Raw genomic sequence first — 24,397 nt, forward strand, 5'->3', positions numbered from 1 at the left:
TAGGATTTTTAGCATACTTTTCATTGCAGATTTTCAGCTGACTTCAGGCACTCAGTAGGTTTAAGATGCGTGTCTGTGACCTTTACTCCAAGACCAGCCAGTAAAGAACAAGCCTTTGTGTTCATACAAGACGCATTGCAGTAGAAAACTAATCTCTTACTAGTTTTTAAGACCTGCTGAAGCCGTCAGAGGTGAGCTCACTCTGGTCACACTGGCTGCATTTCAGTGCCATCAGCTTGGCCTCGGCGATGGCTGCCCCGGCATCACTTCTTCCTTGGCATCTCGCTGAACGACGCACGGGCTGCTGGTGAGAGCAGGCTTGGGTGGTAGTTGCCTCTGGTCTGCGTAGGTTTTGTAACCTCTTGGAAAGGTCTTAAATTGTTCTTTGCCTCTCAGTAGCTAGGAATTTAGAGTATCTGAAATCTTGGAATGAGCCTTTGAGGGCCAAAAATGTGGCAGACTTGGAACCACTCTTAAGCGGATTAAGTAGCTGTAATATAGTTCTGTGAGTTTATTGCACTGATGCTGGAATGTACCTTGTGATTACTAAACAAGTGTCGTTTTCTCCCCTTCCACATTGCTGTAGACAGTGAGGACCCCTGTAGCATATGTTTGGTTTGTTTTTTTTTCCTTGAGAGTTTCATATGATAACTACCTTAATTTTACATGTTTTTCCTCTTTGTAAATAAACCTGTCTTCCTTTCTGGAATTTTTTTTATGTGAATACATGTCCTACCACTTAACTACTTTGGTGGTTTTAATCCTGCATTGTTTCTTATACTTTGAAAAGGGGAAAAATAGATGATAATAAAAAAGCTGGAACCTCTTCTGCCTTGCTTTCTTTTTTACTGAACCAATCTCATGTTGATGTGAGTGGATCTGTGGTCACACACTAATCACTCCACACCTCTTAAGATGCTCTTTAAGAATAGAATGAGCCGGGTGCGGTGCCTTATGCTTTGTAGTCCCAGTGCCTGTGAGGCGGAGATAAGAGGATCACAGGTTCATGGCTTGTGACGGGCCCCGCCCATCAGCCAGTAAGTCCGAGAGCTAAGATGGCGCTGAGCGGAAATCTTCCCCAGAGCACTTAGGTGGTAAACAGCTTTCAGGAAGTGACGACAAGAGCATGAGATACACGGGAACACCGCATGCCATAGGGCAACAGCCAATGGACTGGCTGTTGCCATGAGTTGTGCACGTGAACAGTCTGCTGATTGGCTGTTGGGCTCTATATAAGGGGAAGATCTCTGGGGGGAAGGGGAGAGAAGAGAAGATTTACGGGAAGAAGATTTGCGGGAACTGTACAAGAACCTGGGGTAATAAAACTGCTTGAGGAAGATCGTGTAAGAGTCGTCACTGCGCGCGACAAGTGGTTGGCCCGTACGGGGACCTTCGCTTTGATCAGAACCTCGGCAGTCCAGGGCAGCCGGCTGGTAAGTACTCCTTGACTCCGAAAAGGGAGGAGGAGGCTCCGTTTACGGAGGGTTATTTTCCCCGATCAAAGGGGGCTCCATTAAGGAGGATATTTAGTAAATAAGGCTCGCGGATAAGCGAGGCTCGCGGAAAAGCGAGGAACAGCGCTGTATTTTCCCCGATCAAAGGGGGCTCCATTAAGGAGGATATTTTTTAGTGTAAGCAAGTTAGAGAATCGGGCTGGTCCTGATTCGACAAGATGGGAAATAGTCCATCTCACCCATTGCATAAAGCATTGAAAGCTTTGTTGAAAAGTAGAGGCCTAAAGCTTAGGGACAAGACAATACAAGATTTTCTCGAACAAATAGATAGGGTAGCGCCATGGTTTACAGTATCAGGGAATCTTTCTTTAGCAAGCTGGGATAAATTGGGAAGAGACGTAGAACGCGCCGAAGAACAAGGTATTGTCACAGGAGGGACTCGGCCGCTTTGTCGGCTGATTCGTGCCTGTTTGGAAGAAAGGCGCTTTAGAAAATTTGTGCAGGAGGGCCAGGCAGCTTTAGACGGTGTAAAAGAGGAACGTTCAACTTCCTCTAAAGTGGCCAGTGAGGAGGATTCAGAGTCAGAGGGGGAGGATGAATCTGAGGAGGAATTAGAGGCCATTTGTAAACAAGTGAAAGCTTTTGAACTGATTAAAGAGGAAATTTCGCCTCCTCCGTATAACCCTTCTGCGCCCAGAGCAGGAGAAGGTGTCTCTTTTAGTAGTCAGATGTGGAGAGATGCGGGAATTTTTTTAGCAAATCAAGCTTTCCCAGTTTTCCAGCTGCAGGAGGGGGGAAATCGTTATCATGAGCCTTTGGACTTTAAAATAGTTAAGCATCTCGCAGAGTCAGTTCGCACATATGGGTCGTCAGCTGCTTTCACTATAGCAATAATAGAGAGTTTACATCGCTATGCCATGACCCCAGGAGACTGGCAAAATTTGGTTAGGGCCACCTTAAATCCTGGCCAATATTTGGATTGGAAAGCTTATTATATAGAATATGCCACTGAACAAGCTGCACGTAATCGAGCAGCAGGAAATTCAGCCTGGGATATAGACATGCTGATGGGCCAAGGACGATTTGCTAATCAACAGCTTGGGTATCCACAACAGGTGTATGAACAAATCAACAGACTCGCTACCCAGGCCTGGAAGGCCCTCCCTAACAAAGGAGAGGTATCTGGTAACCTTACAAAGATTACTCAAGGATTGACTGAACCCTTTTCAGACTTCGTTGCCCGTCTAGTAGAGGCTGCGGGAAGAATTTTTGGGGATTCTGACGCGGCCATGCCGCTCATTAAACAATTGGTCTATGAGCAATGCACTAAAGAATGCAGACAGGCCATCACTCCTTACAAACATAAAGGCCTAGAGGTGTGGATGAAGGTGTGCAGGGAACTCGGAGGACCCTTAACCAATTCAGGACTTGCTGCAGCCATTATACAGGCCTCCGGACAACAAAGTAAGAATAGTACCAAAAATGGCAATTGTTTTTCCTGTGGAGCGACAGGACACTTAAAACGAGATTGTCCTAAGTGTAGGGCGTCCCAATCTTATCCTTCTCCTCCTGAGTATTGTCGTCGATGTAGAAAAGGAAGGCATCCTACTTTTGAGTGCCGTTCGGTTAAAGATATCGATGGCAACCCCTTGCCCTATACTGGAAAGCAATCATCAAATACTCAGACAAAAAACGGGAGGGCGGGCCCTCGTTCCCAGGGCCCACAAAAATATGGGAACCCTCAGGTGTATGGGGCCATGGAGACACAGCCACCTCAGTGGCCCAATTTACAGCCTCCGGAACAGTCCGGCGAGCCACTCCAGGTTCGGCAGGATTGGACCTCTGTGCCACCTCCAGGCTGGTATTAACGCCACAAATGGGGGTTCAAATTATTGAAACAGATTTTCAAGGTCCTCTGCCACCTAATTCTGTTGGCTTACTTTTTGGAAGGTCTTCCTCTACCATGAAAGGACTTGTAGTCCATCCGGGGGTTATAGATGAGGATTATACCGGTATTATCAAAGTGATGGTTTCAGCGCCCCGGGGTATCGTTGCCATTTCCCCTGGGGATAGAGTGGCACAGTTACTTTTGCTTCCCAGTCTACATGGTATGTTTCCTTCAGCAGAGGGACGACGCGGTATTGGTGGGTTCGGTTCTTCAGGAAATGAGTTAATATCTCTTGCCTTTGATATGGGAACTCGTCCCTTGATAACCTTGGACGTGGAAGGCAAGCAAATCCTAGGACCTTTAGATACTGGGGCAGATAAAAGTGTCATCGCCTGTAAAGATTGGTCATCTTCATGGCCCACTCAAAAGGCTACCGGAGAACTTAGAGGTTTGGGTTATGCTAAAACCCCTGACCTCAGTGCTAGGGCTTTACATTGGAAAGATCAGGAGGGACATAAGGGGCAGTTTGAACCCTATGTGCTGGAGCTGCCAGTTTCCCTCTGGGGAAGAGATTTATTAGTGGACATGGGATATTCCTTACAAAATACATCTTATTTCCCCCAAGCCCATAATATTCTCCTTCGCCAGGGCTACCACCCTTCCTACGGGCTGGGAAAACACCTCCAGGGACGTAAAAGCCCAATTCCTACTAAAGAAAAGAGTGGTCGCGAGGAACTGGGTTTTGTGCAGTAGCCACTGAGGAGGCAATTCCCATTACCTGGAAGACGGGAGATCCAGTATGGGTTCCTCAGTGGCCTCTCTCCCGTGAAAAGCTTGAAGTAACAAGGAAATTAGTACAAGAGCAATTACAGTTAGGCCATATCCGGCCATCCACCTCTCCTTGGAATACCCCGATTTTTGTGATAAAGAAAAAATCTGGAAAATGGAGGTTATTACACGACCTCCGAGCCATAAATAGCCAAATGCAGATTATGGGGCCAGTCCAACGAGGGCTTCCACTCCTCTCTGCTATTCCGAAGGAGTGGCCACTTATCAGCATAGATATAAAAGATTGTTTTTTCTCCATCCCTTTAAATCCTGCGGATACTCCTCGTTTTGCTTTTACTGTTCCCTCTATTAATCAAGAGGAAATTGACAGTAGATATGAATGGGTGGTCCTCCCACAAGGAATGGCCAATAGCCCTACCCTCTGTCAATTATATGTAAATAGTGCTCTTGAGCCCGTAAAAACCAAATTTCCAGAAATTCGGTGTATTCATTACATGGATGACATTTTGTTAACCACAAAAAATCCCTCCATACTTGAGGAGGCTTATTGTCACCTTGTAAAGATTTTGGAAACTCATCAATTATTCATCGCCTCAGAAAAGGTACAAAGAGGAGAAAATATACACTTTCTTGGCAACATTGTTCTCCCCCATGCAGTCCTGCCTCAAAAATTAATCATCCGCACTGATCAATTAAAAACCCTCAATGATTTCCAAAAACTGTTGGGAGACATTAATTGGGTTCGACCCTTTTTACAAATTCCTAACCATGCCTTGAAACCTTTATATAATCTGCTCGTAGGCAATCCTCAATTAGATTCTCCTCGCGTCCTTACCGATGAGGCCCGCCATGCGTTACAATTAGTAGAACAAGCACTTACGAAAGCGTCTCTCCGTCGAGTGACCCCTGGACAGCCATTATGGGCTTGTATCCTGGCCACTGAAAAACAGCCTACTAGTGTTCTTTGGCAACAAGGACCCCTTCTTTGGATTCACCCCAAAGTCTCCCCTCAAAAGGTAGTTGAATATTATCCCACCAGTGTAGCAAGCCTTGCCCTTAAAGCCATTCAGCAGTGCATCCAACACTTTGGCAGAACGCCCGATAAGCTGGTGGTACCGTACACTGCTCTGCAAGTACAAACGCTGGTAGCCACTATTGATGATTGGGCTATACTTATGTGCTCTTTCAGTGGTGAAATAGACAATCATCTTCCCAAAGATCCATTGTTACATTTTGTTCTGGAACATCCTCTCATTTTCCCATTGGTCACTAAAAACAAACCTGTAGCTAATGCAATTAACATTTTTACTGATGGATCCAAAACTGGTGTGGGGGCCTACCTAATAGAGGGAAGCGATCCTGTTATCATCCAATATTCACATACCTCTCCACAACTGGTTGAATTAAATATTGTTTTAGAAATTTTTAAGAGAGTTTCTTCTCCTTTCAATTTATTATCAGATTCACAATATGTGGTTAATCTGGTTAGATCGCTTGAATGCGCGGGTCAACTCTCTTTACATACTCCTATTCATTCTATGGCTAGCCAAATCCAGATTTATATACATTTAAGAAAGACACCATTCTTTATCCAGCACGTTAGGGCACATACTGGATTACCTGGCCCTATTACATATGGAAATGATCTAGTAGATAAACTCACCAAGATACATATGATTTTTTCTCTTACTCAAATGCAACAGGCACAGGCATTTCACCGTCAATATCATGTAAATTCTAAAACATTACAACAGCGATTTAAAATCCCTCGACATCAGGCTCGGGAAATTGTAAAAACCTGTAATGCCTGTGCCCCTTTTTTACACCCCTCACATGTGGGCATTTGCCCACGAGGCTTGCTCCCTCTACATCTCTGGCAAATGGATGTAACTCACATATCTGAATTTGGAAAATTGAAATATATCCATGTTTCCATAGATACTGTCTCTGGAATTATTCATGCATCTGCTCATGCCGGGGAAAAGGCACATGACGTCGTCAATCATTGCCTTGAGGCCTGGGCAGCATGGAATATGCCTAAAGAAATAAAAACTGATAATGGCCCGGCTTATACTTCCCAAAAATTCACATCTTTTTGTTCACAGATGGGAATAACTCTAAAGCATGGCCTTCCGTACAACCCTCAGGGACAGGGTATTGTGGAACGCGCCCATCGTACTCTTAAAGAATGCTTGATAAAACAAAAAGAGGGAATTGGAACCAATATGAAACCGAAGCAGCGCCTATCCTTAGCCCTTTTTACTTTGAATTTTTTGCAATTAGATGTCAATGGCAAGACTGCTGCCGATCGTCATTTTGCCCCCTCGGGTACGAGCCAGGGTTTCGTGCGTTGGAAGGATGCCCTCACAGGGCAATGGAGGGGACCTGACCCAGTGCTCACATGGGCCAGAGGCTCTGTTTGTGTGTTTCCACAGAACGGCGCCGATCCTGTCTGGGTTCCAGAGCGGCTGACTCGTCTGGTGAAACAAAAGGATGATGAGCCATCGACTGATTCTTTTGGGGACCATGATACTGTGGAATTCCAAGGATAGGAAGTGATCCACAATGGGGGCTTTTGATTGCTTTTCTTTTCTATTGCCTTTGAGTCATTCTGCTCAAGTTCTTCCCCGCTTAATCCTTTTACCTTTTCCCCTTAAAATTGGCACAGGAGCAAATTCTACTTTTGCAGGTTATAATTTTACTTATTAGAGCCTGACCATGGCCTTTCATTCTAACCTATTTGATCTGTGGCTTCTTTGTGGGATAAATGGCAGTTGCACGGATTTAGCTCCCCTTGTCATGATTAATGATAATGCGTTTATTGCCGCTAATCTTTCTTGCGAGCTTTCTGCATATCCTACAGATAACCGGTCATCGAAATTTGACAATTTGACAAGACGGTTGCGGTTGGAGATCATCAAAACCAATACTACTCAAGTTGACCCGGTGATGGCCCGCACCTTGATGTCCTGGATCCAACAAGCAGCTCGTCATTTAAAAGAGTGGGCTGGACTGGGTGCTCTTGGTCTTTGTCTGGTCTTACTGTGTATCTTATGTCTCTACTGTCTTAGAAAACTAATCCGTCAGCGCGCTACAGATCAAGTGCTCATAGCTCAGGCATTTGCAGCCATGGAGTTGGGACAATCCCCTCAAATATGGCTTGCGGCGATGGGAAAGTCTTAATGACAGGATGCCAGCTAGGACTGCACTCGGGACCCCGGGAGGGTGCATCCCGAGGAGGGCATGCTCAACTGCATACGGGTTGCCACTGATTCTTGTCCCGTCCCTGGCAAAAGGTGGTGGGCCTAGAAGCCCCTTCCAAACATACAGGGGTTGAGTCCTCTGTCCTCTCCTGTCTGAAAAAACAAAAAAGGGGGAACTGTGACGGGCCCCGCCCATCAGCCAGTAAGTCCGAGAGCTAAGATGGCGCTGAGCGGAAATCTTCCCCAGAGCACTTAGGTGGTAAACAGCTTTCAGGAAGTGACGACAAGAGCATGAGATACACGGGAACACCGCATGCCATAGGGCAACAGCCAATGGACTGGCTGTTGCCATGAGTTGTGCACGTGAACAGTCTGCTGATTGGCTGTTGGGCTCTATATAAGGGGAAGATCTCTGGGGGGAAGGGGAGAGAAGAGAAGATTTACGGGAAGAAGATTTGCGGGAACTGTACAAGAACCTGGGGTAATAAAACTGCTTGAGGAAGATCGTGTAAGAGTCGTCACTGCGCGCGACAATGGCTGGTCTCAGCTACTCAGTGAGGCCCTCACAATGTTGTAAGATAGTGCTTCAAAATAAATAATTACAAAATAGGGCTGGGTTGGAGCTTGGAGGTAGAATGCCCCTGGGTTCAATCCCTAGTACAGAAAAAGGGGAGGTATCCCTATTTACGGATGGGCAAGCTGATTTGCCTATACATTTAGTATTGAAGGCTTACTATGTGTCAGATACTTTTCTGAAAGTTGTGGGTACATTGGTAAAACTGACTGCATTCCTGCTAGCTTGGCATTCAATGGTCCAGGCCTGGGAGACAGACAAGAGCTACATCTCCACTATTCCCGAGTACTCTGGAGACACACTGAGTAGAGCTGGGGTGGGGAGGAGCCTCCTGAGGGGTGTGGCTGAATGGAGAGTGAAGACCACCTGGAAGCCTGGCTAAAGCAGGATAAAGGGGCAGGAGCAGCTAAAGCGTTCAAAGGAAAGCCAGCCAGGAGAGACTGCAGGTGAGGTGTGCACGCCAGCTAGCGCCTTAGAAAGTTGGTTCTTGTTCATTCTACCTCTGAACTACTACCCCAGCCCTTTTGTAGTCTTCTATTTTGAAATAGGTTAAACCAGGTCTGGTGGTGCACACTTGTAACCCCAGCATTTGGGAGGCTGAGACAGGAGGATTGCAGTTCACGGACAGCCTTAGGCCCACTGCAGTTCAGTGAGACCCTATTTCAAAAATAAAAAAGGCCAAGCGTGGCATATGCTTATAATCCCTGCGCTTGGGAGGCTGAGACAGGATCACACAGGTTCGAAGCAGCCTCAGCTATTTGTGAGGCTCTCAGCATCTTAGACCCTGTTTCCAAATAAAATATAAAATAGGTCTGGGAGTATAGCCTGGAGGTAGAAAGCCTCTGGGTTGCACCCCCAGTACCACCAAAAATTAAAAAAAATAAAAAAGGCTGGATGTAGTGGAGTGCGCTTGTAATCCCAGCATTCAGAAGGCTGAGACGAGGATCACGGTTCATGGACAGCCTCAGCTACTTTGTGAGGCCCTTTGCAACTCAGAAAGAATAAAAAGGGCTGGGAGTGTACCTCAGAGGTAGAATGCCCCTGGGTTCCATCCCCAGTACTGCAAAATTAAATAAATAAAAAAAATAGGGCTGGGAGAGGTAGAAAACTCCTGCGTTCCATCCCCATTACTGCAAGAGAGAAAAGAAAGAAAAAAGAAAGAAAAAATCAGACTCTTGCTAAATTACGGAGTCTCAATGCATTGCTGAGGCTGTCTTCAAACCTGCTGTTCTGTCTCAGCCTCCCAAGTACAGGGATTACTGGTGTGCACCACCATACCCAGCTTTGCCTTGTGTGTGTGTATGTGTTGCTGGGGATTTGACCCAGGGACGTTTTACCTCTGAGATATACCCCAACCCTGTTTTATGAATTCAGCCTCCCAAGGACTAATTACAGCTGCCCAACACCCGCCCGACTTAGGTTTTAAAAGGGTCATTCAGGGTGCCAATTGGGAGAGAGGGCAAAGGGAAGTGGACAGGGGAAGCTGTGCGGTAAGGAGGCAATTGCCAGTATTTCTAAAGTTAGGTGACTTGCCTCAGGTCACCTGGAATCCACTTCCTCTTTGGTGATCAGCCCCCCACGCTCTTGAGCCCTCCAGCCTTCAACTACTGTGAGCATCTATGTGCATACAGGCGCTGTGCAAGCCCTCTGCTGCCCTTCCCCTTCTGACCCTTGCAACAACCTTAAAGGGTAAGTAGTGTTACCTCCAATCTATCTCTGGGGAAGGTTCAGAGGAGAAATGACTAACCCCACCTGGTTCTTGTCCAGGTGCGAAAGACTGTGGGCTGCGGGACTGGGAAGCGGCTGGGCTCCCAATAGATCATTTCTAAGATTTCAGAAGCATCAAAAAAGAACTACCCATCCAAGCATTCGGGAGGCTGAGACAGAAGGACCTTGGTTCGCGGACAGCCTCGGCCCCTTAGTGAGGCCCTTTGCAACTCAGTGAGACCCTGTTTCAAATAAAGAATAAAAAATAGGGGTAGGGCATAGCTCAGAGGTAGAATTCCCCTGGGTTTCATCCCCAGTAAGGCAACAAAACAAAACCTACGATTAAAAAACATCTGATTAAAAAAACATTTAAACGGATGGGCGTGGTGGTGCACATTTGTAATCCCATTACTTGGGAGGCTGAGATAGGAGGACTGTGCAGGTTCAAAGACAGCATCAGCTACTTAGTGAGGCTCTCAGCAACTTAGTGAGACCCTGTTTCCAAATAAAATATAAAGTAGGTCTGGGAGTATATCCCGGAAGTAGAAACCCCCTGGGTTCCATCCCAGTACCACCACCAAAAAACAGAAACAAAAACAAAACAAAATTTAAATGCCTTCAAAAATTATATATGTATATATAATTATATATTCAAAAATTATATATGTATATACAATTGTGTATATATGTATATATATGTATATATAATATGTATATGTATGTATATATAATTTTTGATGGGTAGGGAAACTGATTTGCTTATTCATTTAGTCATCAAATATGTATTACTATATATACATACATACATGTCTCAAAAAACAAATTTTTTTTTCCTTCGGGTCTGGGAATGGAACCCAGGGGCATTCAACCTCTGAGCTATACCCCCTGCCCTAAGTTTTATTCTTTATTTTGAAACAGGGTCTCACTAAGTTGCAGAGGGCCTCACTAAGGAGCTGAGGCTGTCTGGAACCCTGATCCTGTGGTCTCAGCCTTCTGAATGCTGGGATTACAAGTGTGCGCCACCACGCCCTGCAAAACAAAATCTCAAATGGAGAAAAGTAAGTTCTCCTTCCCGGTTTCTAGCACCCTCCAAAGCCCTTCCAGGGCGCGATTTTGATTTTGTTTGTTTGTTTGCAGGTCTGGGGATGGAACCCAGGGTCATTCGACCTTCGAGCTACACAACCCCGCCCTAGTTTTTATTCTTTCTTTCTCTCTCTCTTTCTTTCTTTCTTTCTTTTCTTTATTTATTTATTTTTTGGTGGTACTGGGGTTCCTGGAAGCCCTTCTACCTCCGGGCTACACTCCCAGACCTATTTTTACATTTTTATTTGGAAACAGGGTCTCCTAAGCCAGCGCGCGCGGCTGGCTTCGAACCTGCGCGATCCTCCTGTCTCTGCCTCCCAAGCACGGGGATTACAAGCGTGCGCCACCACGCCCGGCTATTCTTTATTTTGAAACAGGGTCTCACTGAGTTGCAAAGGAGCTCACTAAGTAGCTGAGGCTGTCCGCGAACCGCGATCCTCCCGTCTCAGTCTCCTGAATGCTGGGATTACATGCCCGGCTTCCAGGATGCAAATATTAAAATCTATTTTAAAGCCAGGAGCGGTGGTGCACACCTGTAATCCCAGGACTTTGGAGGCTGAGACAGGAGGGTGGCAGGCTCGAGGCCAGCTTCAGCAATTTAGCGAGACTCTGTTTCAAAACAAAAAATAAAGTAGGTCTGGGGGTTTAGCTTGGAGCTAGAATCTCCCTGGGTTCATTCCCCAGAGCAAGAGAAAACATAAATGGCGAGTGATTTTACTGATTCAGGAGGCGGGCGTGGTGGCACGCGCCTGTAATCCCAGTACTTGGTAGGCAGAGACAGGGGGATCTCAGGTTTGAGGCCAGCCTCAGCAATTTAGCAAGTCCCACGGCACTTAAGAATCTGTATCAAAATAAAAAATAAAGCCGGGCGTAGTGGCGCACGCTTGTAATCCCAGCTTTTGGGAGGCTGAGACAGGAAGACCGCGGTTCGCCGACAGCCTCAGCTACTTAGTGAGGCCCTCTGCAACTCAGTGAGACCCTGTTTTAAAATAAAAAGAATAAAAAATTGGGCAGGGGGTGGAGCTTGGAGGTCAAATGCCCCTGGATTCTATACCCAGACCCGCAAAAAAAAAAAAAAAAATAAAAAAAAAATAAAAAAAAAAATAAAATATATATATATATATATATATATATATATGAATAAAATAGGGCTGGGAGTGTAGCTCTGAGGTACAGTGCCCCTGGGTTCCATCTCCAGTACAGGAAAAAAAAATTTTTTTTTTTACTGACTCAATTCTATTTATTTTTTTTGCGGGTCTGGGGGTGGAACCCAAGGGGATTCGACCTCAGAGCTACACCTCCTGCCCTATTTTTTATTCTTTATTTTGAAACCGGGTCTCACTGAGTTGCAGAAGGCCTCACTAAGTAGCTGAGGCTGTATGCAAACCGCCATCCTCCTGTCTCAGTCCTGAATGCTGGGATTACAAGCGTGCGCCACCACGCCCGGCTTTACTGACTCAATTCTAAGAGTCGAATCTCCTCCTATTTTTCCAGGTTTTACCCGGGGCGGTTGACTTAATCGACTCTCAACTACTAATCCTGAAAGGGCCTGTTCCCACTTCCGCCTTTAGCCAGCCACGCCTCCTTTTCCTGTCTGGGCGATACTTTGAAAGTCTCGCGATAGCCTGCTCACTTCCCATAACTCCGTGAGCTCGCCCCTCCCGTCCTCTTTCCGCCATCTTTCCGTGCCGGTGAGTAACTCTCCGAGGGCTCCAACGCCATCCGCCGGTTATCGGCGCCATCCCGAGGCTGAGGCCGGGCCTGGGCGCCCTGCGAGGCCGCCGGGCGCCTCCTGGGCCGGGAGCCTTGGCCTCGCGGGGGTCCGGGCGGCGTAGGGGGGCCATGCCCCGGCGCCCCTCTCTGCTGCTGGGGAACCCGGCACGAGGAGTGCAGGCCGCAGCGCGGGCGGCGGGCGGAGCCTCCGACTCCCCGGGAGGCCGCAGCCGCGCCGGACGCCGGCGCCCGGGTCTCCCCCAGCGCCTGGGGCGGCGTCTCGGCCCCGGCCGGCGGGACAGCGCGGGGACGGTGGCCGGGCGGGCCCTTCGTGTGCGGCACGGGCGCCGGGGCTCTGGCGGAGACTGAGGCCAGGGCGGGCACAGCCTCGTCCTGCCCGGCGCCGCGGGGTGCTGGGGACTAGCCCGAGCCGTGTGCGCACGGTGCGGCTCCTCGCGCTGAGCTCGGGACTCGCGGGTGCTTAAAGGTGGCTCTAGCCTCTCGTGGGAGTTTTTAAGAACTCGACAAGTGGGTCTTGAGCGCCTGGCCATTGGAGAGAGTCCGGTCCGATGGCGCGTAATGGAAGTGGCTGTTACTGTGGGATGCTCGCTGTTGGACTCTTGAAGATGGATGGCTCGAGGGCGGGTAGTTAAGTAGTTAGGTGAAAAGTTGCGTGGCATCTCGGGTTTTAGAGCAAGGCTGAAAGTGAGTTGATTGGGAGGGCAGTGTTGAAAGTACGGGTTTTAAAAGTTTACTTTTGAAATTTTGGGGACACGATCTGGGGTGCACCTGTTATTTTTATTGGGGGGCTGACGGTTCCCTCCAACTCCGGGGTTCTATTGTGCCCTTAGATTTGGACTAAAATGTCTACAGTGGATGTCCCCAACCGTTAGGTTGCTGCAATATTGTAGAAACGGTACTAACGGGCCAGTTGAAAACGTGCACCCTGGCTTTGAGTGCTCAGAATATTGCTTAAGTTTAAGGGGGAAGCGTAATCGCAGTGAAGGTAGACCGCCTTTTGCAGGGATGGAATGCGTGGGTGTTAATGTTGACAGGACCAGTAATGTCCGTTTTGTTTTCCCTGCACAGCCACAATGGTGCGCATGAACGTCCTGGCAGATGCTCTCAAGAGCATCAACAATGCGGAGAAGAGAGGCAAACGCCAGGTCCTCATTAGGCCGTGCTCCAAAGTCATCGTCAGGTTTCTAACCGTGATGATGAAGCATGGTGAGTGTTCTGATGGCAAACGGAGGGGAACAGGGGCTCATTCTGGGGGGCTTGAGTTGGGGGGGGTGGGAAGGGATAGTTAATGTCCAGGAAACTGCTAAAGAATCTGGTAGGGCTGTCAGAAAAGGAGGAAGCTCCCCTCCGGGAGGTAATGACAAGTCCCTGCGAGCCAGGGCTCCTCAGCGCTCTTCCTTTGGGTGGGAGGGAATGGTCGTTGGCTTTGTGTCTGATGCACACTGGCCTCAGGGAGTGGGGATCTAGGAATGGATGGGATGCAAGGAATCCCTTTTAGGATTTTGGGCTGGGTTGTTGTGGGTGTTGCTCCCAAATTTTCTGTGGTTGGTTGTGGGAACGAATACAGAGCATTCTGAGGGAACAGATCTAGTAGGCGCAGAGTGGGAATTTTAAAGTCAAAGGGCTCAGGCCTCAAGTTGATATCTTTTATTTGATACAGTTAGTTGTGTTCTGTAGGTTACATTGGCGAGTTTGAAATCATCGATGACCACAGAGCTGGGAAAATTGTGGTGAACCTCACAGGCAGGTTAAACAAGGTAAGGATTGTTTGCACTGTAATTGCTTTATGAATTTCTTTAGTATTGCAATGTTGAGTTTGTAAACATAGCGTCGCATACTCGGTTTACTTAAAGCGCATAGAAACTGGTTAAGGTCACTCGTTTTCTCTCACATCACGTGAACTTCATTTGTTCTCGGGGTGGCTTGTGCTAGGTTTTTGTCAGCATTGGGTAAGCTTGTCTGAAGGGAGGTGAGGGGCTGGTGTTTGAATCTTGAATGTTAGTCGCCCTGTCCACCACTAACCCTCCTACAGAAATAGCTCATCCTTTCTTTCCTGATGATGGTCTTTGTGAATGGAATCTTTTTGTTTTTAGTAAATGGGATTCTCTACCAATATAAGAACTCATTCTGCTTTTTTTGGCACAGGCTTTACCTGTGCCTGCCAGTCTGGTTTTTCATCAGAACTAGATGGATGCATTTGGTTCTCATCTGAACTTTTGTGGACTGACTGCATGTGTTGGGGGACTTGTCAGCCATGTAAGCCAGGCCAGTAAGTCTATTTTCTGTGTTCCTGCTCAAACATTTTTCAGATGTACAAGAGGTTTGTGTTTCTAGTCCAGCATGGAGGGTGGGAAAGTGCGTTGCCCACAGGCCTTAGTGGCGCAGTGGCTGACTTGACAGGGTTATTTCCTGGACGAATAGTTTCTGTTTTACAAAGTTGTCTCCCCATATAATGAGTATATGCTTTATGTGGAGTAAAAACTACTGAATCTGAAACTTATGAACGATTTGAGGAACCTGGAGATTTTGTTCAGGAGAGGAGTGATAGCTGGGCTTGTACCCAGGGCTTCACACACGCTGGGCAAGGGTCTGCCACTGAAACGTCCCCACCTCGCCCCCACCCCCAAGGCAGTCTAGCCAGGTTGCCCAGGCTGGCATTGAACTTGGGGACCTCCACAGTAGCTGGCATTGCAGGCATGTCTCATGGTACCCAGCTGTTTCCCGTGATTTCTTGGGAGCGAGGAAACTCAGGTTTGAATCGTGCTCCTGGTCTGATAAGCAGTGCCGTGTGTGACTCAGCGCTGGTTTCAGTTTCTCTGAACTTGCTTTCCCCTCTTTGTATGATGCCTCTGGTCTCCCTTGAGCTAGAGGCGGACGCCTCCTCACCTGGCATGTGCTGCCATAGCTGGTTAGTGAGGTCGGGTCTGGCCTTGGGTCACATCCTCTTGTGCTTAGGGGGGCGGTATTGGTGATGGAACCCAGGGGCAGTCTGCCTCTGAGCTGTAGTTGCAGAGAGCTTTGTTGATCCTGCCCTCTCAAGAGTACCCTGCTGGAATAAAGTCCTGGATACTGCATATGTGGAGAATTTGGAGGGAGGTCTTGTTACTTGGAGAAAACTGGTTTTTCCCTTATTGCTGTTCGTTTTGTACTGGGAATTGAATCCGGAGGCACTCTACCTTGAATCTACAGCCTGGTTTTCTTATTTGGCAGCAGGGTTTCACAAGGTTGCTGAGAGCCTCACTCACTGTGTGAGGCTGACTTTGAACCTGCTGTACTGTCTCAGCCTCCCAAGTGCTGGGTTTACAACTGTACCACCACAGCAGGCTTATTCCTGTTCTTTATTCATTATATTGGGTGTGAAGTCATTTGATTTATTCACAGTGACAGCAGAGCAGATAGAATGGTAGAAACAGGAGCCTGAGCAGACTTGTGGTAGGTACGGGGTATTGTCCTTTCTGACGGTCCAGATTTCTAATTTAAGTGTAACCTAGATAGAAGCACTCTGAGTTCTGCTTTGGTACTAGGGACTGAGCCCAGGGGTATTCTCCAAGCTCTACCCCTGCTCTTTTTTTTTATTATGTGAGTAGTGGGGGGATCTCTACTCATTTGTAGAGCCAGGGGGGTTAAATTTAGTGGCTGTAACATTTTTTTAAGACTTGGCATAGAGTCTAAAGCGAGGTGCTTTGGGGGAGCTGAGAGTCCTTGCAGTGGAGGATGGTTCTTGCTGTGTCCTCAGCAAAGGTATGATTGAAAGACTCTTCTTGCCTTCCATCTTTCTGCCAGATTGGTTTGGGGACAGTTGCCTGGAGTCGTAGGACACTGTCCCTTGAAATGTGATATGGAGCAGCAGTCTGTGGCTCAGTGTCTTTTCCTTAGTTAGATGTTCTAATATTTTGCAGTTTTTTAGTGTATAGACTTTAAGTTTTATTTGTATAAAACAGTGTTTGACTATAATCTTGCTTGATCTCTACTGTTCTGGAACCGCTTTTCAGCATAGGGAGAGATGTGTGCTAGTGACCTGGTACTACCATCTGTGGCATTTAACCTCTGAGCTACACCCCTTGTCCTTTTTATATTTTATTTGGAAATAGAGTCCCATTGTAATACTCCTGTTTCAGCCTCCCAAGTACTGGGATTACAGATGTGCTCCGCCATATCTGGCTTCCTTTACTTTCTCAAGGATTTGCTTTTTATCTTGGGTAGACATGGTCTTTTTTTGTGAGGGGATACTGAGGATTGAGCTTAAGGGCATTCATTCCACCTCTAAGCAACACTCCCAGTCCTATTTTATTATTTTGAAACAGGGTCTCACTAGTTGCTGAGGCTGTTCTTGTACCTGTCTTATTCCTGTCTCCATCTCCCAAATACTGGAATTCTAAGTGTGCACAACCCATACCCAGCGGTATTTTAATAGCATTTATGTCAGATTGTGCATTAAATAGACGCTCATTGAGTGTTGGTTCTGTTCACTTGTATGACCATTTGTGGGGTTTGTTTTTGTTTTTGCCATACTGGAGATGGAATCCACGGGTATTCTACCTCCGAGCCACACCCCTAGCCCTATTTTTTCTTTATTTTGAAACAGGATCTCACTGAGTTGGGAAGGCCTTCACTAAGTAGCTGAGGCTGTCTGAGAACTGTGATCCTCCTGTTTCAGCTTCCCAAATGCTGGGGTCACAAGCGTGCGCCACCACGCCCTGCTGACCATTCAGGTTTTAATACTATCTTGTGTTTCCATTAGTAGTAAGGTGAATAATTATTCTTTGTTTCCTTTTTGTAGTGTGGTGTGATCAGCCCCAGATTTGATGTGCAGCTCAAAGACCTAGAAAAATGGCAGAATAATCTGCTCCCGTCTCGTCAGTTTGGGTGAGTTGCATTTCTCTCCATGCTGAGGATTAATGAGGCACGTTGGGTGTGCGCAGGGCTGCTTTTTTCTTTTCTGGTCTGTTTTCAACCAATTGGACATGAAATAAGCCCAGATTTTAGCTGTGTTGCATGTGTGAGTCTTGGGGCTGAGGTCCTGTGAGGGTTTAGGCTGGCAGAAGTGTCTGCTCACTGCGCACAGTGTAGTCCACGTTCTGTGTGACCTTGGAGTGGCAGGGATCATTACTAAAACAATTGAGAACCTCCTGAGTTCAAGTCTGCTTTTCTTATTTAAAGCTGTGATACCTTGGATGAGTCACAACTTTGATTCTTGTACCAGTTACAATGGCAATGTAGGTTTAGCACCCCCAAACAAAAAAATAAAGTTCTTTGAGAGAGAACATTTTTTTCCGATACTGAGGATGGAACCCAGGGACATCCTACCTTCGAGCCACACCACCAGCCCTATTATTTATTCTTTATTTTGAAACAGGGTCTCACTGAGTTGCAAAAGTAGCTGACATTGTCCATGAACTGAGATCTCCTGTCTCAGCCTCCCAAATGTGCGCCACCATGCCTGGCTTAAGACACTTTAGAATACCAACATGATGCTCAAAAGTTTGGTTTATCACTTGACTTTTGTTATGGCTTTCTATGATCTGAAACCACAAATGCTTATCTGTTGTAGCTAAGAGCTCAAGCCGAGCCAGGTGTGGTGCGCGCTTGTAATCCCAGTACTTGGGAGGCTGAAACAGTAATAGGATTACAGGTTCAAAGTCAGCCTCAGCAGCTTAGCAAGGTCCCGTTTCCAAGTAAAAATGAAATAGAGCTGGTGGTATAGTCTGGAGATGGAAGACCCCTGGGTTCTGTCCCCACTACCCCACATACACAAGAGCTCAAGTCACCCAGTTATGTGTGGTGATACAGTTAATTATATTTTAACTTTTACCTGTTAACTACAGTACAGGTAGAGGGTTGTTAGGAGAGTTCTGTTTAATATATTGTGACGCTGATTTTTGCCTCAGGTTGACATGCCACGTTTGTATTACCTTGATCCTCAGAGTAAGCATGTCTCAGACAGAGTTGAAGGAGCTCCCTGAGGTCAGGATGAGTGAGCTGGTCTGGAGGCTGCCTGTTGATGGCTGCAGGCTCAGCTTTGATCTGACCGGCCTGTTTGAGCTTTAATCTGACCAGCCTGTTTCTTTCCTCTCCACAGTTTCATTGTGCTGACAACCTCAGCTGGCATCATGGACCACGAGGAAGCAAGACGGAAACACACAGGAGGGAAAATCCTGGGCTTCTTTTTCTAGGGATGTGAAACGTGTACAATAAAAGCCTCCATGGACTCCGGTGCTTCCGCTCAGTCGTGTTGAGCCTTTCCGCAGTGTGGCGGGCACCACCGACAGCCCTGCACTCGTGGTGCTGTTTTCCCTGGAGTGGCTGGATGGCCGGCAGTCACATCCTCACCGCGCCTGGCTCACTGCAGTGAGCTGGTGCAGGATGTATTGGCTCCTATTGAAAGATGGGAGGATTCTGCAACTAGTTAACAGTGTCATCAGCTGATTTCCTGGGCCACTGGGTGGTTTCTTTGCACTGGAGCTATTGGTATTTCATGGGTAAAGTGTGCAGAATTGGGGTGATTTTTATTTTTGGACAACTTTGCCTGAGAAGTTTTTGTTAAAGAACTGGAGGTTGATAGGGCCACCTTCTCACAGGTAATATCAAGATGAGGAAATCGAACATTGGGACTAAGTATCTATACGGAGTGCGCATCTGAATTGGCACTAGCCAGGATGCCCAGTTTGGCTCTGTGGGTGTTTTCTGATCGGTACGTCAGAAGGTGGGGGTGGAGTTTGGGCTGCTGGATAGCAGAGCTGATAACATGCTCTTAGATGCTTGGGAGCTTTCTGATGTTGCCTCGCGTGGAGTTTTTGAGAAAGGACAAGTCCCACTGTCCTGGGATTTTGTGATAACTCCTTCAAGGTGTACTTGGGTGGGTCAAGTGGTTCCCAAGTATGCCATCAACCACTTGGCGGGATCCATGCGAGTAAGGCTTCTGGGGGAAATAGGTGGTCTAGTTACAAGGAATAGATTAAGGTTTAGGACCTATTACATGGCTCTGCTAGCTCTTGAGTTTCACTATAAGCCCAACTCCTAAAGGCCTTTTGGAATTGGGCTGGCTTCCTGAGTATGCAGCGTGTGGACAGTCCACTTCAGAGTTAGCCTCCTAGTGGGAGGCTTGAGGACTTAGGTCTTGGACTGTTGCCCTTTACCCAGATCTGAGGACTTGTGTCCTGTGTCCCAGAGTAGAGTGCTCCTGCAGTTCTCAATGGAGGAAATGGCAGGGCATATCCTAGTAGGTCATTAATTATAAGCCTGGCTTGGTGGCACATGCTTAAAACCCCATTACTTGGCAGGCTGAGAGGAGGATATACAGGTTCAAACCTCAGCAAGTAGCAACCTAGTGAGACTTTCAAAATTAAAATAGAGCTGGGAATGCCCTGGGTCCAAACCCAGTGTCACACAGACAAGGATGTCATCAGGCCCAGTCTAAATACAAAGATGTGCAAAGAAAACTAGTGTTTGATCAGACTTGTGAGAGAAGTTTGGAAAATTGTATGATCCTTTGCAGAAGAGAGCCCTGAGGGAGTAACTTTTGTGAAGGAAAACTTTTAAAATGAATAGGAAAAAAATGGCCCTTGTTTTCCACCAAAAGTTTCTTGCCGCATGCAGCTACAGGTGTCTTGTATTTAAACAGACTCGTGAGGTGGGAGTCCAGAAGGATCCTTAAAGAGCTGATACTGTCAAGACTTAAGATCTAGGATGAAGCCAGCCGTGGTGGCGCATGCTTGTAATCCCCGTGCTTGGGAGGCTGAGACAGGAGGAGAGACCCTGTTTCCAAATAAAATATAAAATAGGTCTAGGAGTGTAGCCCAGAGGTAGAAAGCCCTTGGGTTCCATCCCTAGTACCATTAAAAAAAAAAGATCTAGGATGAAGGGGGCTGTCTTTTGTCTTTGGTACTGAGGTACTGATTAAACCAAGGGGCATTTTACCTTTACATTCTACCCCCAGCTCTTTATACACAGTCTTGCTGAATTACTGAGGCAGGTGTTGAATCTGCAATCCTTCCCTCAGCTTTGGAAATACTGGGATCACAGGTGTGCCCAGGGCTGGGGATGGAACCGGGCACCTCAGACCATGCTTTGTGTATTGTGTTTTACCCCCAACCTGGCACCTGATGTCTCAAATCCCTGTGGATCAAGTAAATCAGTTTCTTTCTGGGTACTGGCTTTAAGTGCTGAAGTAGGATAAGGAAGTGCACCTCACCTTTGAAGTGGTTAGGAGTGGGGGGGGATCCAAATATGGGACATCAACATGGCCTTATATCATCAAAAAGCAGGTGGCCTCCACATTCCCAAGACCCTGAAATGCAGCCTACTGGGCTGGGTTTGTGGAGAGGGAGACAGGCTGCTGCTGCTGGGATGAGGGCTCACTGCATTCTGCTGCTGCTCCCTAGCAGAACAGGGCTGTATGCAATACCTGGGTCAGTATTAAAGCGGGGCCTAGGCATAGCTCAGGGGTAAAGAGCTCTTGGGTTCAACCCCAGGACCAAACACAGGCAGCTGGGGGGCAGGGCTTTTTCTGGAAGTACCTTACATTTGCAGGGAGAGATGTTCCATAGACCCTTTGATCAGAGACTGAAGCTTTTGTAATTCTGAAGATGAAAGCCAGCCAAAGAACCGCCTAGGTGTCCTCAGTCTTCAGCATTTCCTGGGGGGGGGGGCGAGGCTCCACTTGACACCATCTGGACTCCAGCTACCCTCCCTACAAGACTGGAGCCCTGATGTCCCTGCACCATAGGCTCCCACCCAGTAGTGCTGTAAACACATGATTAGTGCTGTCAACACATGGCGTGTGTTTGGAGCTGTTCCTCCTACCTCTGAGCTCCCTCCCCAGCCCTTATGTAGCCCTTATGTATTTCACAGTACAGGGATTGGAGCCAGGGGGCTTCTACCTCCAACCTACACCTCTAGCCCTTTTAAAATTTGTTTTAAAATAGGGAGGGTCTCACTAAGTTGTGGCTGGTCTTGAACCTGTGATCCTTTTGTCTCAGCCTCCCAAGTACTGGGATTGTAACACACCTGGCTGAATTTTTATTTTGCAACAGACTGATGCTGAGGCTGGCCTCTACCCTTTTATCTCAAACGCACACTTCTTGATCAAGACCCAGGGCCCTGGGCCTCGTGCTGAGCTGCACCCCTAGCCTGTCTCCTGGGCTGTCACCAAGTCCCCACATTACTAGGGAGTAGTGTCTGTTCCCACACTGGGAGTGGCCACACCCCACAGGTCTTCCTGAAATTCAGGAAGTTTCCTTTTGTCTTGCTATTTAAGGCAAGAGATTAGGAGAATGTTTTAGGGCCTGGACAGTTACGGAGTGGGGTGCAGAGCATGCTGAGCCAGTGTAGAAAAGTGCCAGCTGGATCTGTAGTCCCCTCGCCCTGAGTTCACACCCCAGCTCTATAAAAATCAAATAAGCCGGGCATGGTGTTGCACTCTTGTAATCTCTGTACTTGGGAGGAAGAGAAAGGATGGCAGGTTCAAGGCCAACCTTAGCAATTCAGCAAGACTCAACAAATTAAGACACTTAAAAAAAAAAAAGATAGTGTTGGGGTGTGGTTTAGAGGTAAACTACCCCATTCCCCAGGCTTCTATACCCAATACCAAAAAGAAAAAAAGAATGAATGCTTTTTATTTATTTATTTATTTTTACTACTTATGGTAACATCTCAGTATAAAGTCATGAAATAAGGCTGCCTAAGACCAATTAGCTTCATCAGATTTCTTTCTAGCACTTTAGCAGTGGCAATATTTAAAAAAACAATCTGATAGGCAGCTGGACATAGTAGTGCATGCTTGTAACCCAGCATTTGGGAGGCTGAGACTGGAGGATCGCGGTTCGAGGAAAGCCTCAGCTACTTAGGCCCTCTGCAACTCAGTGAGACCCAGTTTCAAAATAAAGAATAAAAAATAGGGCAGGGGGTGTAGCTTGGAGGTCAAATGCCCCTGGGTTCCATCCCCAGACCCGCAAAAAAAAAAAAAAAATCTGATAGTGAAATATAAGTTAGATTTAAAGCATTCATTCTATATATCTCTACCCCATCCATCTTCTAAAAAGCAGTGTTTTTTGAGTTTTCTCTCTCCATTTAGTTAAAATTTAATGGAAAAACTTTATCTTATTTTATTTTGAAGATTTAAAGAAGTTTATTAGAAAGATAGAAATACAGAAAATAGAAATACAGCTCCATACCAGACTGGCATGGAGGGGTGACTCGAAATGAATACACCGAAAAACATTATTTTAAATTTTTTCATTTTGGTGGCATTGGGGATGGAACCCAGAGACCTTCTACCTCTGGGCTACACTCCCAGATCCATTTTATATTTTATTTGGAAATGGTCTCACTAAGTTGCTGAGAACCTAAATAGCTGATGCTGGCTTCGAACCCTGTATCAGCCTCCAAAGCACGGGGGATTACAAGCGTGCGCCACCACGCCCAGCCTTAGTGGAAAAGCTTTAAAAGTCATGTTGTAGCAATGTATCCCCAGAGAATTATAACTTGCCAAGAAAGACCTTATTGTGTTTTGAAAGAAATCTTACTGGAAAAATAATGATGATTATTTTTCAATAAATATTGAGTGAAAGAATTTTATACCCTAATCTGAGGTTTAAAGTTTTCTTCTAGGGACAATACTACCGTAAATCAGACAATTGTAGCAACCACCCAGGAGAGTGAAGAAAGCCTGTGGCGGTCTGCCATATTACAGTGAGAGTCTTTCATAGTTCATCGTGAATTTGTGAGATCTTCTCGATTGGTAGCGTGGCTTCCAACAAACATGTTCCAGAATTTTAGGGGTAGGGAAAAGATGAATGCCCAACATTTGAAGAACTATAGAAAAATATACTTGAGAAGCCAGGCATGGCAGCGCATACTTGTAATCCCAGCATTCGGGAGGCTGAGACAGGAGGACTGCGGTTCGCAGACAGCCTCAGCTACTTAGGCCCTCCTCAACTTAGTGAGGCCCTGTTTCAAATTAAATAAAAAACAGGGCAGGGGGTGTAGCTTGAAGATTGAATGCCCCTGGGTTCCATCCCCAGATCCGCAAGGAAAAAAAAATATATATATATTATTAAAAAATATATATAGCTGGGCATGGTAGCGAACGCTTGTAATCCCTGTGCTTGGGAGGTGGAGACATGATCACGGAGGTTCAAAGTCAACCTCACTGGCTTAAGAGACCCTGTTTCCAAATAAAAATATAAAAGTAGGTCTGGGAGTGTAGCCTGGAGGTAGAAGGGTTTTCCAGGAACCCCAGTACCACCAAACACACACACACACACACACACACACACACACGAGAAAGTATTCTCCACACATAAATGAGGTAGGTCTGATCTCTGAACTGGTAAATAGGAATATGGCCCATTTTCTCAATGATCTTAGACAGAAATGAGGCCATGGGGTGCTAGGGAAGCCACGTGCAATGGCGTTTGTCCACTGAGTCCACAGCCCTTGGACTGATGTGTCCCGATGACTAAATCGGCAGAACCAATTGTCACAGGTTGATATTCCACCTTGTAAGCAGGAGGTGAATAGGTGAATGAAATAGTCTTCGCTTGATGGAAAAAAAAAATACAGGGGTGGCCTTTATAGGCTGGGTCAAGGGACACCACTCTGAACAAGCAACAGACAGCAAGAGGCCTGGGAAAGGAAAGACAAAAGGTAGGTAAGGACTTTAACAAAATCTTTCCCGCATTTCAGGGGATCGAGAAACCCATGTGCAGGCCCAGGGGGAGATGAGTGCTCAGAAAAGACCTGCGAAGACCTCGAGCTTTCATCTCTTGCTGGCCACCAGCTGTTCCAGTAGGAAGAGAAGGCTGAGAATAGATGGCCTTTGTGCTGGAAGAGTGCCCTCAAACATCCGAATAGGAAAGGACAGGATAATATTCTTTTTTTTTTTGGTGGTACTGGGGTTCCAGGTAGCCCTTTTACCTCAAGGCTACACTCCCAGTCCCAGACCTATTTTTACATTTTTATTTGG

At 46.8% G+C, this 24,397-nt stretch overlaps 1 protein-coding gene across 1 annotated transcript; it reads left to right on the top strand.

The window, feature by feature from the left end:
* The first annotated feature begins 12,378 nt into the window (after positions 1-12,378).
* On the top strand, positions 12,379-18,641 carry RPS15A (ribosomal protein S15a). The gene is made up of 5 exons (XM_080703017.1): positions 12,379-12,389; positions 13,501-13,638; positions 14,110-14,189; positions 17,213-17,298; positions 18,512-18,641. The coding sequence occupies exons 2-5, from the start codon at positions 13,506-13,508 to the stop codon at positions 18,603-18,605; spliced, it is 393 nt and encodes a 130-aa protein (XP_080559143.1). The 5' UTR covers positions 12,379-12,389; positions 13,501-13,505; the 3' UTR covers positions 18,606-18,641.
* The last annotated feature ends 5,756 nt before the right edge of the window (positions 18,642-24,397 follow it).

Source organism: Muscardinus avellanarius (genome assembly GCF_963383645.1).
Source record: "Muscardinus avellanarius genome assembly, chromosome: 10".
In the NCBI taxonomy this organism is placed as follows: Eukaryota; Metazoa; Chordata; class Mammalia; order Rodentia; family Gliridae; genus Muscardinus; species Muscardinus avellanarius.